This window comes from Nannospalax galili, unplaced genomic scaffold, assembly GCF_000622305.1.
Source record: "Nannospalax galili isolate Female #2095 unplaced genomic scaffold, S.galili_v1.0 scaffold510, whole genome shotgun sequence".
In the NCBI taxonomy this organism is placed as follows: Eukaryota; Metazoa; Chordata; class Mammalia; order Rodentia; family Spalacidae; genus Nannospalax; species Nannospalax galili.
Window position 1 is genome coordinate 1,701,342 of NW_008329677.1, and position 11,529 is coordinate 1,712,870.

The window sequence follows — 11,529 nt, forward strand, 5'->3', positions numbered from 1 at the left end:
AGGGCCCAAACTAGGAGTATAGAACGGCAGGGGGATGGAAGGGTGAATGCTGCTTAGGGAGTCCCAGCCGGGAGAGTTGCGCTATAGACTTACCCCAAGAGGCCTGAGGATGGTAGTGCAGGCTAGGAAAGTTAGCCGGTGGTGCAGGCCCAGGGAAGCAGAGAGGGGTGAGGGCGGGGCCAGGACCAGAAGTGGTGCTCCTGGAGCCCAAGAAAGGGACTGAGTTGGTCTGGGTGAGAAGGATCAGGAAGCAGTATTGGTTCCCCAGGTGTCTGTGGCCCCAAGACTAGGAATGGCACAGGGCCCAGACTAGGGGTATAGAACGGCGGGAGGGATGGAAGGGTGAATGTGGCTTAGGGAGTCCCGGCGCGGAGAGCTGCGCTACAGACTTTGTCTTCATTTTTTTATAACCTACTAAGTCCAGTTAGTGCTACCCATATATGCATGGGCATAGGGCCATCCTCTGGTGCATGAGAAACCGACCAGTGGCCACAAAGAACCATTCTCCCTCTGTATAGGGTTTTTTAAATTGCTAAATAATATTCCATCATCCATTCATTAGTCGATGAGCATTTGGGCTTTTTAGAATAATGCTGCTCTAAACAACAGTGCCCTATCTTGCTACTCACTGATGTGGTTCCAGTTTGATAGACCATCAGCCTCCCCATGGCTACATGGCTACATGCCATGGCTACAGTGCAGTTTAAACTTTGCCATTTGTGTTCTTTGAGATGTTGATGGGACCCAGGAATCTTTCTCCACTATGACCTAACCAGTAAATTGGCACTAATCTATTAATTTTTTATGTGCAATTTAATTTTAGTCATAGTTCCTAAGTGCACATAATAGTTGGGCAAAAGAAAGAGAAAAGTGTCAGGAAAGTTTTTTGCTTTCCAAGGCCCTACACAGGAGTGTGTGTGTGTGTGTGTGTGTGTGTGTGTGTGTGTGTCTGTGTGTCTGTGTATACAAGCACACAATGCCTGTGCTCTCTTTCTCCCTCCCTTCCCTGTTGGTCCAGCTGGCCTGGCTTTCTGCTTCAGAACCAAAGTTGATGGGCAAGACCAATAACCAAACAGGGGAAACCAAGCCCAGAGCCAGGGCTGGGGCCAGGACACAACTACTGCTGTTGGATTGGAAATACTGGAAGCCATCCTTGGGCCATTTGGAGATGTTAATTAGGCTGGCAAATCCCCACTGGTCTTGGGTTGCCAGTGTTGAGTTGTGAGTGCAGGCTTTCCCATCCACTGCCTGCACCTGTTCCCTTCCTCAGAGCCATTCCAAGGGGTCTGAATAACCCCATCAGCTCTCTGATCCCCCTCTGCCTGCCTTCCTGCTGGGAGGATAGTTAGCACTTGCCTAAAGCTGGAACCCCAATCCACTCTTTTTTCCCTCACTCATGCCAGCTCTCAAAATCATTCTTTTCCCTAATTATCTTGAACTGGTTAATCATTTTCCATACTGACTGTTCAGTAACAAGGATGTGGGGAGAGGCGGCCACTTTTCTTGTCTGCCCTTGCCCAGTGCTACCCCAGGTGGCAGTGCTGGACTTGGGGCCTTCCTCGGATGCTTGCTTCAGACTACACTCTTTTGTTAGTGGAGAAAACATGTCCTACAAATACCCTTGGATTCTCAAAAAGCATCTCTAGGCAGAGCTGTAGAGAATACCATAACTGTTGTTTCCTGTATTTTTTAAATCCTTGTTGATATTGAGAGTATCAAAAAAGTCACATGACACCAAAAAGTAAAACATTCCTCTAACAGTGTCTTCTGGGTTCTCCAGGCCCAAACTCTTGTGTCGGAGCTGCCAGTTGGCCACAACTGGGCCCTTTGCTGTCTAAGATAAACTGTGAAAGGGTCTTCCTAGGAGCTCCCTCAGCTGTTCCTACATGGGAAGGGACTGGCTGCTGATCCCTAGCACTACTAGTGTGGAAGTCTGCCTTCTCATTTAAGATGTAAACCCTACAGTCCAATCTCTCTCAACCCTTTTTTTTTCCATTACCACTCACACAACCTCTTCAGACTTGTTTCCTAATTTGTCCCCTCCCTTGGGACACCACAGATTTTGTGTGTGTGTGTGTGTGTGTGTGTGTGTGTGTGTGTGTGTGTGTGTGTTCATTTGTATGTTCTACCTCCTCTACCATCTACCGAAGCCCCGGAAGTAGAGGTTTTGTCTGCTCTATTTACTACTACATCTAGAATGGTTCCAGGCACATGTCCCAGTTGATGAAAAGATGAAAAATAAAAGTGCACTTTGTGTCTCTGCCTCTTTCCTCCCAGGCACCTTGCACCTCCGAGTCTCTTTCCCATTCCCAATCTACAAGCTCAGTACTCTGTCTTCTGGAATCTTCCAGTAGTGCACAGGGTGGTTGATGCTTTGTGCTGATCCCCAGATTGTACTATGAAGCTAACAGCTTACTTTGTGGTCCCAGCAACTGGGACCTGACCCTTTACGAGCACTATCTGCATGTCAAGGGCAGGTGACATCTGAGCCCCATGGAATAATCAAGGCGGCCTCCAACTGCTACTGCCTATGCATCTCCTTAACTCAACCATGGATTGGCAGTTACTGAAATATTCTTTGTGGTCCAGCAAACCACACCAGGCTGCGTCTGGGGACCCTCAGGAGAGGAGCAAACCAGTCCTCATCAGCAATTACAAACAAGTCCTCCATTGTTAGCGCACCATCTGCTTTCTGTGTTTCTACCAATCAGGGACCTGTATGCACAGCATAACCAGGGCCAAGAGGGCTGCAGGAGAGTGAGATCAAGGAGCCCCTTCATAAAGACAGGCTTTGCTCACATGGGAGAGCATCGGTAGCTTGGTGCTCTGAAAAGCTGAGACTCCTCTACTCAAGGAAGGCCCATGCAGAGGCGCTCTGTGTTTGCCACCTTCCATGAGAGGAAACAGAGCCCTGCAGCATGGTACACTGGGGGAAATAAGAATAGGTAATTACATTATCTGAGGCTCTACTGGGTGTATTACCCACAGTCAGTTTCAGCTAGAGCTTCTTGTGTCCACATATGGAAGAGCTGCATTAATAGTGGTTAGTATCAAACCAGTAGAATAGGAAGTGCCACTGAGTTATGAAGGACTAGTTAGGGATCTTGACTTCCCATCCTGAATAATCTGTATGAGATGAGTTTGCATCAATAGACTGAAAAATATATCTTCATAGAAGTACACATTTCCTTCAGAGAGACACAACTGAGAGAATGTTCGAATTGCAGTAGAAATCAGCTCTGGTTATTGTGCCAACCTTGGCAGATGGGGTCAGCAGAAAGTCCAAGTTTACGGCTGTGGCAATGTAGACAGTGGTCTGTGTCACTGATAAATGTCCTTTGTCCAGACTTGATAGGAGTCTAGCTGCACAGAATTCAGGAGAGTTGTGAGGGCTGGCAATGGACAGCTACTAAGGCCCAAGTGAGTGTGCTGCAGAAAACCCACATAGAGAACAGGGTAGTATGGAAGGGGTGACAGGGGACATGTCAGAAGGTACGGAAGCTAGGATCCTCCCTCAGAGCTGTGTGGCTGCTGAGGACAGGGATCTTATGTTCCAATTTCACTACTTCAGGGTCCCCTTCCCAAGACTTCCAGTACACATCATGCTGTATATTACCCCCTCTGGAGATTGTCACATTTCAGGTGATAAGGACTGAACACCCTGAAGACAACTCAGAAACCTGCCAGATGAAACTTAGAGACATACATGTAAACTTGCACACCTAGAGGGGTCAATTAGTTTTGCAGGCCATCTGTTGGGTTCCAAATGCTTGTGGCTGTATTTTAGACCAAATCAGTCAGGAAAGGTCAGGAACCAGGAAAAGGATGTAGCTCTGGGTATTGCCTACTGTCTAGAGGACTCCTTACAACATCTGCCTTAACATTGTGGGAGTTTCAATGTCTCTTTCCTTTCCCATCTGTAAATGTGATACCAGCTAATATCCGTCACATCAAGTGAATTTTCAGGTCATAATGATCTACAGAGGTTTTGGGCATTCTCATGCAGCTCTGGGAATACATGTATTCTTAGCATTGTGTTAATTATCAAGCTGGAGCCGTGGGGGTGCCCATGCTTGTATTCATTTGATTTTTATGTTCTTTCCCTTCAGATTAAAATACATAACAGTCTCATTAAAATACTTGAGCAAGGTAAGACTTACACTTCTATGTTACTTCCAAACTCTGCTTTCGGAGAGGGGGTATCGGTTCTCTAACACTCTGTATGCCCACCCTCCTACTTTGGCTTCAGCCTTGTCTGCCTCCTGCTTCCCTCCCCAGGGGCCCTGCCCACTCTCCTGCCCCTGCATGTCTGTGCTGCCGGGGAAGCCCAGCATGGCCTGCCTTTCTTCTGCCCGCATACTCTGGGTGGAATCCGACACCAACACCTGCCATCGTGGAAAATGTCTTTGTCACCCACCCTTTTGCGTGTGGGGCTGCAGGGAGCTGTGGGTACAGGGGCCGCCCCTTTTTTTGTTGGCCAAGTCTGGAGGAGCAGGATGTTGAGATGGGCTGATAAGATGAAGCACGTGTTGCGCTGGCCTTTGACGGCTAGTCCTCCAGGGCCTCCACACAGGGAGGGTTGGTTGTCTAGAGGGCTGCTGAATGGAGCAGCTGAGTGAGGAGAAGCAAACAGAAGCTGGAGAAGTGGAGAGGGCTGCAAACCTAGGTCAGCAGGCTAGGACCCAGAGAACAAGCTAGGTATGGCAGGTGTGACCTCCCAGCCTGGCCTTTTCGTCCTGGGTCTGGGACCCTAGCCCAGCCCAAGGCAACCACCATAGCAGGATGAATAATAACCCTCTCTAGTGTGGCCTGGCTACTCTGGCTCTCCAGCTCACAGGTAAGACAGGCTTTGATAGTGACAATGGTAGTGCCACTCAAGAGCTGTCATTTATCAGCTGTGTCACCCACAGTGGTTGTAGCACAAATGGAAGTAGCTTGCCCAGAAGCCTGCCGTGACCCAGCAGACAGGCTGCTGTACCTTCTAGCACAATGAGCTGATCCTCTGGCCCAGCTGCCCTTTCTCCTCTCAACCATGACTTTTTTTTTTTTGTTTTTTTTTTTTTTTTTTTTTTTTTGTCTTTTTGAAGCAGGAGCTCCCTGTAGCCCCAGCTGTCCTGGAAATCACTGTGTAGACCAGGCTGGCCTTGAACTCACAGAGATCCGCCTGCCTTTGCCTCCCAAGTGCTGGGACTACAGGCGTGTGCCACTACGCCCATGACTTTTTAAAAAAATATTTTATTATTTTTATTTTATGTGTATGTAAGTGCACCACATGCATACAATGTTCACAGAGGCCAGGAGAGTGTTGGATCCCCTGGAACTGGTGTTACAGACAGTTGATAGCCACCATGCTAGTGCTGGGAATCGAACCCCAGTCCTCTGGAAGAACAGCAACTGTTCTTAACTGCTGAGCCATCTCTCAGCCTCTCAGCAATGGCTTTGGACCAGTCTTGGCACTGTTGGAAACTGGGCTTTCACATCAGCCCCCAGAAGTGACTGGAGACACAGAGCCCAGATGCTGTGATCAGGAAGGGGTGAAACAGGTTTGATTGTAAGCACCCCTCCCCACAGGCATTTGTGGACAAAAATTTTGTATTCCCAGGCCCCTCCTGGCCTCTATGTCCTCTGCACCTTCCCTACCAGAGGTGAAGTGGGGCTCAAGTGTTCTTTGAATGAGCTCCAGCTTCCATCCCCAGCAGAGGCCAAACCAGGGCAACCCTGCCAGCAGCTTGCAAGTGGAGTTCCCATATCAGGAAGGCAGCCCTTCTCCTTTGTGGGCCGCCGGTACATTCTGCAGCTGCTGTCTCCCCATCCATCATGGGGTACAGCGGACACAAGGGAGCCATCGCAGGCTGAGGATGTGCCCATAAAAAGTTGAAGACTGAAGGAATGCATGAGGCATGGTAGCACTGGCTCCAGCCCTGCTCCAGGTGTGTCTTTACTTTCTGCCTTCAGAAACGCAAGCCCCTTACTGCAGAGCTCTGCATTGCTGGCTCAGGCTCACTCACTGACAGCCAACATTGCTCTGTCCATCTGTGCATCTGCAGGAGCTCAAGCCGAAGCCCCCCTACCTTCCCTGTTCTCCTTGGTGGAGGGGAGCAGAGTAGAGCTGATGTTTGCCTCCTGACCCAAAACTAGCAATGCTTTATTCTTTCACTTAAGATCTTTAGGCACTGCTAGTATTTTACTGACTTGTTCCAAACTGATCTCATTATAGTAGTGTGTGAGTGGCATTTCAAGCTGGAATACTATCTGGGGTTAAATTGGGTTTCTTTTCTCCAACAGCCCCTTAACCATGATTAAATGTACCTGCCCAGCAACAAAGGACTGGAGCGACACCCTTAAGAAACTGGTCTTTGGATAGATGAATCTAGCTGTGCTGCCTTTGCACATAGCATCCTGGCTTTTTGTATTTTTGTAGTGCTGGGAATCAAACCAGGGCCTCATGTATGCTAGCAAGTGCTCTACCACTGAGTTATCCCCAGCTTTAATAGCCTGTTTCTGAAGAGGAAAGTGGTAGGCAAGAGACCTGGAACTTCCCTGTTTGCCAACCTTGCCAAGCCTAGAAGTGAGGCGAGGGTAAAGACCCTGTCCGTGGAACATGCAAAACCTAGGTGCACACAGGGCAGGGTGCCTCCACAGGGCCAAGCATGCTTCTAAGTACTGATTTCAGATTCTCTTCCCTAGAAACAAGCAAGGTCAGAACACACAGACACACACAGACACACACACACACACACACACACACACACACAGATGCTATAAACAAAATAGAGCGTCCCCAGAGAGGAGCATGCTTCTTTGTACTGACTTCAGATACACTTCCCTAGAAACAAACAAGGTCAGAAAACACACACACACACAGACACACACACACACACACACACACACACACACAGATGCTATAAACAAAATAATCTATTTAAAATAATTCCAAATGCCAACAAAAACAGTTTCAAAGACCAGGGCTCTGGAAGAGAAGTCCATAGGGAAGAGGCTTGTTCTAGGCAGGGGCCACTCAAGGAAGCTTAGGGCATTTAAAAATATATTACTAGGGGAAGGGTGATGAAACGATCCTTTCATTCGCAGAGTGGTCCTCAGGGAAACCAGCTTGTGCTGGCAACAATGGCCAAATATTGCAGCAGACATTCTTATATTCCTCTGAGCTCCCTGACAGCCACCCTGGGGAAGGGAGGGGTGCGGATCCATGGGTTTTAATTTTATTCCTTGTTCCCACTAGTGCTGAATAGCTGCATGCTCATCTGGACTCATTCAGACAAGCAGTTTAGGCCTGACCTCTTGTCTTAGGCCCTTTAGGGAATAACTGAGTAGTAATGCGTGTGAGTATCAACATGTAAACACATGAAGATCCCAGCAACACTACCGGAGATCTGCCACGCTTCCCAACAAGCTTGGCAGTGTCTGCCATTGATCTGCTCCCAGCTGCTCCATGGCTTTTCCCCATTGTGCTGCAGTCGGATACCTGCTTCTTCATTCTTCTGGGTTGGCGAGAAAGGCTGAGTTTATTTCAAAAAGAGTCACAGTTTTCTAACTCATTTTATGCTATAGAAAAATCCTAGGCAAAGACTATGAAAAAAGACACTGATTTTTTGGTCCATTGACAGACATCTTTGCAAACACACTATGAGGCAAGGAAGGATATCAAACTCCCAGAGCTTCAGTCTGTGGCCAGAGAGCCTCATTGGCCTCCATGATGTAGCCATTCTCTGCTTCCCTTACAGGGGTCTTGACCTCCAGCCTGAATATGGACCCTGAGGAGCCCTTCATGTAGAACAGAAAGACCAGACTCCCCTTTTCTCCCCCAAGCCTCCCAATACAGAAACTCCAAGAAACTCTGTGGCTATGCCAGCACAAGCAGCTAGCCTCCCCATTGCTGAGGCCCCCAAGATCAGAGGTGACCTAGTTCACATGAAGCCTTCAAACAAGGCTATGTCCTCTTGTCCTGGAACTTCACAAACTTTGGGCTTCAGAAGAAGAAAAGGAAAAAGTTACCAACAACCAGAGACAAACATGTCACATGGGCAATAGAGCGGAAAAGATTCAGGGCCCACAAGGAGAGGGCCAGAGGGCACTTGGCATCTACCCCCAATTGCTCCCTTCATTTGTACACCCAAGCTTGATTTCCACAGGGGATGGCAAAACGAAACGACCATGTAATTATTGGAGGAATTTCTTCTGCACTGATTTTGCTAGTCCTTACAATGGGATTTAGCATTTACTCAAAAATTTCATCATTGTGGAAATTGGCTATCCCCAGGGTCTTTTCCCATGGGAAGTTTTACCTCAGTCACTGAGCCTTTTTCCACCTGATGCCTGAGGCCCACTGACTAAGGAGGTTCTCCTGACCACTAAGTCCCACTGTAGAACACTCAGAAGTGTCTAGAGAAAATGGAGCTGTCCATATGAGAGCTCTTGAGTAGAACAGGCAGTATCCCAGCTCAGCACAGCACAGCACCACCTTTATCAGCACAGGTGAGTGCCAGCTGTAGCTCCCAAGCTGAGACCAGCACCCCCAGAGTGCCCCGTGATACCCAAAATTCACCTGTAATCTTCCTCCTGCCTGTTGCTTAGAGACCAAGAAAGGCCTTGAAAATTTCTCTTGTCACATGAGTTTTAGGGTCACAGAGTCTAAGCAAGAGATTTGATCTGTATCTGTTACCTATCTGACTGCAAGGAAAATGTGTCTGTTAATGAGGAGGGGAGGGAGGGAAGGAGAGAATAATGAAAGTCCTGCCTCTGTCTGAGCTTCCCATCTCCCTTGCTGGTCAGTTTAGACCTTGTCCAGCAACAGAGAACTCAGTCTATAGACAAGACCTCTGTAGCCTTCCTCTAACCCAGGCCCCAGGCCTGGAATTTCTCAGAGCTCTAAGGGTTATTTCATTTCTTGCTCTGCCTTAGAGAGAAACACAGAAGACGTACCAGAGGTCATCCTTTGCTACATAGTCCTGCTATGTGAGGCCATTTCAAAGTGCATGTGTCCAGGGTGAACCCTCAGAGCAGGAAAACAGCCATAGAGCTCAGCTCAGCTGCAGAGGGGACAGGCATGGGAAGGAAGCCCTGGATGAAGCCACTTCGCCTTCCTCTGCCCTTTGCTCTTACACATTACTCCTATCCTGCTTGGTCACTCCTCTGAGCTTGCTCACCCAGTCAGTATCCATTTTCCCAGAGGAGCCAGCTTTTTCTACCATCCATTGAGTTGGTTTGATCGAGAAAGGGACAGAGCCAGAAAGGCACAGTGGGAAATTCTGAAAGCATCATTCCTTCAGGAGGGAGCGTCATCGAACTGCAGGAAGAACCTGTCCATCCAACTGCTTTGGAGAGAGTGTCGGCAGCCTTTAGTCCCAGGCCCACTGACAAAAGCATCTAGAGAGCTGCCTGAAGTTCAGAGAACACGGGGAGACTTTCCAAAGTTGAAGGAAGCTTTAATCCCTATGAGCTGTTTTACAAGGGCCCAGGGTGCTCACTGACTGGAGCTTTAATGGCTGTGGATAGGGTGATGAGACATGGCATTTCTGGTGTGTCATCAAATGCCTAGTTTCTTACCCTACCCATTCTTTTTGTGATTTGAGCATTCTAGGCTGATTTGGCCAGTTTGCTCAGACTTTGACTGCTGTTGATTTGTTCCTTTTCGTGTTTACAAAGTACCCAGACCTTGTTCCTGTGGGAAGGACATCGCCAGTCCTGGATACCGGAGGCCCTGTAGCACTCTGTCATCAAGTGTCTTCCTGGAAAGCACTCTGTCTTCAGGGTCCATAAACACCTAGTGCAGAATTCCTGGCAGTAGTAGTTATGGAGGTCTTTCATTTTTATGGTGGTGACAGAACCCAGGGCCAGGCCCTGGAAGTCATGTTTAACTCCTCTAGCTTTCTGCTCATGATTTCATTTTTCCTCCACTAACCAACACTCCTAGCCTTAGAGTGAGAAATTCAATTGGAGGTAGCAAATAACTGGACCTTCCTGTAACCTAATGATTTACCAACCCAATGGCCCCAGGTGACAGCCAGTTTTCAGGGGAAGAGGGGTGCTGTTGTAGTCCATAGTTAGTTAGAGCTCTGGCTTAGAGATTTAGAAGAGGGGAGCAGGGACTCTGGCAACCATGTTTGTTTGCAATCATGTGAACTTAGCCGTTCCTGTTATTTGGGGTGGAAAATTGAAATGATCAAGTTTGGTGTTTCTTTTCTTCAGTTAGAAAAGCAAATATTATGTTTTTGTAATAAATGTCTTTTAGCTAAATTGCTAAGGGTCTCTCATCCAGTAGAGACCCTCCACTGTGCCACTCCTCACATTAGTATTAGTAGGTCAGCCATCTGTAATAAAAGTGGCCCTAATTACCCCAAAGTCTGATAAGGTTTGCCGGGCTCCCACAGGGCCTGGCCGGTTCCCTCACTCTCTGCATGCTGATTTCTGGATTTCCACAGAGAAGGAAGCTTATGTTTGTAGTCTTGTTGATTAGACCTTTGTGCTTAAAAATAATAATAATCCCACAAAATTATGACTTTTTAAAAATTGCCAGACATTTGCAGACAGAAGAAAAGAAGCAGCCTGGTAGGTGACTTCCACAGTGTCTTCAGCAGCAAGTCTTTGGAGCCTTGGGTGTGGGGACTCTGACCTTGTGGTGGGTGAATTGGTGGGACCCTTAGCCTTACAAAGGAGATCACACAGCTCCAAAGAGCCATGCAAATCCCGTCTTCCTGACTATCCTCAGGTGTCACTTTCTTCACGTCACTGGCCTGTCATATTTGTATGGAGTGGAGGTTTGATGAACCTATAAGCCTCCTTGTGTGTCTTATTGTAGCTACTGGAAGGGGTGCCAGCACTTGAAGGGAAGCTCACTATGAAACAAGCATCCTTGTAGTTGCACTCGATTTCTATGTATATGACACACACAATAATCGAGTGTTTTCTTAATGTTTTGGGGTCTATTCATGTTTAGTATTTGTAAATTGGGGAAATTTGATAGTATGATAATTAGGTTATAGCATGTCATTTGATTGTTTTGCAGTTTCCTTTTATTTAATTTTCCAATGCTGCACATCAACTCAGGTGGGTGAGACCTCCATGCTGAACCACCTTAGCAGGAGTGTGCATGAGCCGGGACACACTCCACAAAGGCAGCCAGGCTGGGAAAGCACATGGCCCCACTGGTGGCTCCACTCAACTCTCCAGTTCACCCTGTTTCCCTTTTGTTCTGATTACTGTGATGATTTAATAAAGTGGAGACACAGCACTTAGGTGCTGCATGTTTCTGTCATTTTCATAGTTTCTAGGAAAATAAAGTTTATCCTTCTACCTAATAAAAAGTTGGTTTACATTTCTTTATTGAGCAGTTATTCAAATGCATTTTTGAACCAAAGCTTTAAAATGTGTCCACTCTGGTAGTGGGTACCATCCAAGAAGCCTGTAACATTTACCTTATGAGTAGTATTTACTCATGGTTGATATCATAGAATGCTAGTCTCCAGCCACTAGAGGACCTGCATCTGAGCGTCTTCCACTGACCCACTCAAA

General features: G+C 47.5%; 1 protein-coding gene across 2 annotated transcripts in view; it reads left to right on the forward strand.

Moving 5' to 3' along the window:
* The window catches only part of Ralgapa2 (Ral GTPase activating protein catalytic alpha subunit 2), a 371,371-nt gene extending 360,050 nt beyond the window's left edge, over positions 1–11,321 (forward strand). Inside the window, exons 40-41 of one of the 2 annotated variants that reach the window (XM_029567609.1) lie at positions 4,110–4,149; positions 7,241–11,321. In XM_029567609.1, the coding sequence (XP_029423469.1) occupies positions 4,110–4,114 (5 nt within the window). In that variant the 3' untranslated portion in view covers positions 4,115–4,149; positions 7,241–11,321. The remainder of the gene's footprint in view (positions 1–4,109; positions 4,150–7,240) is intronic. The other variant, XM_008841311.2, reaches the window with a different exon arrangement.
* The last annotated feature ends 208 nt before the right edge of the window (positions 11,322–11,529 follow it).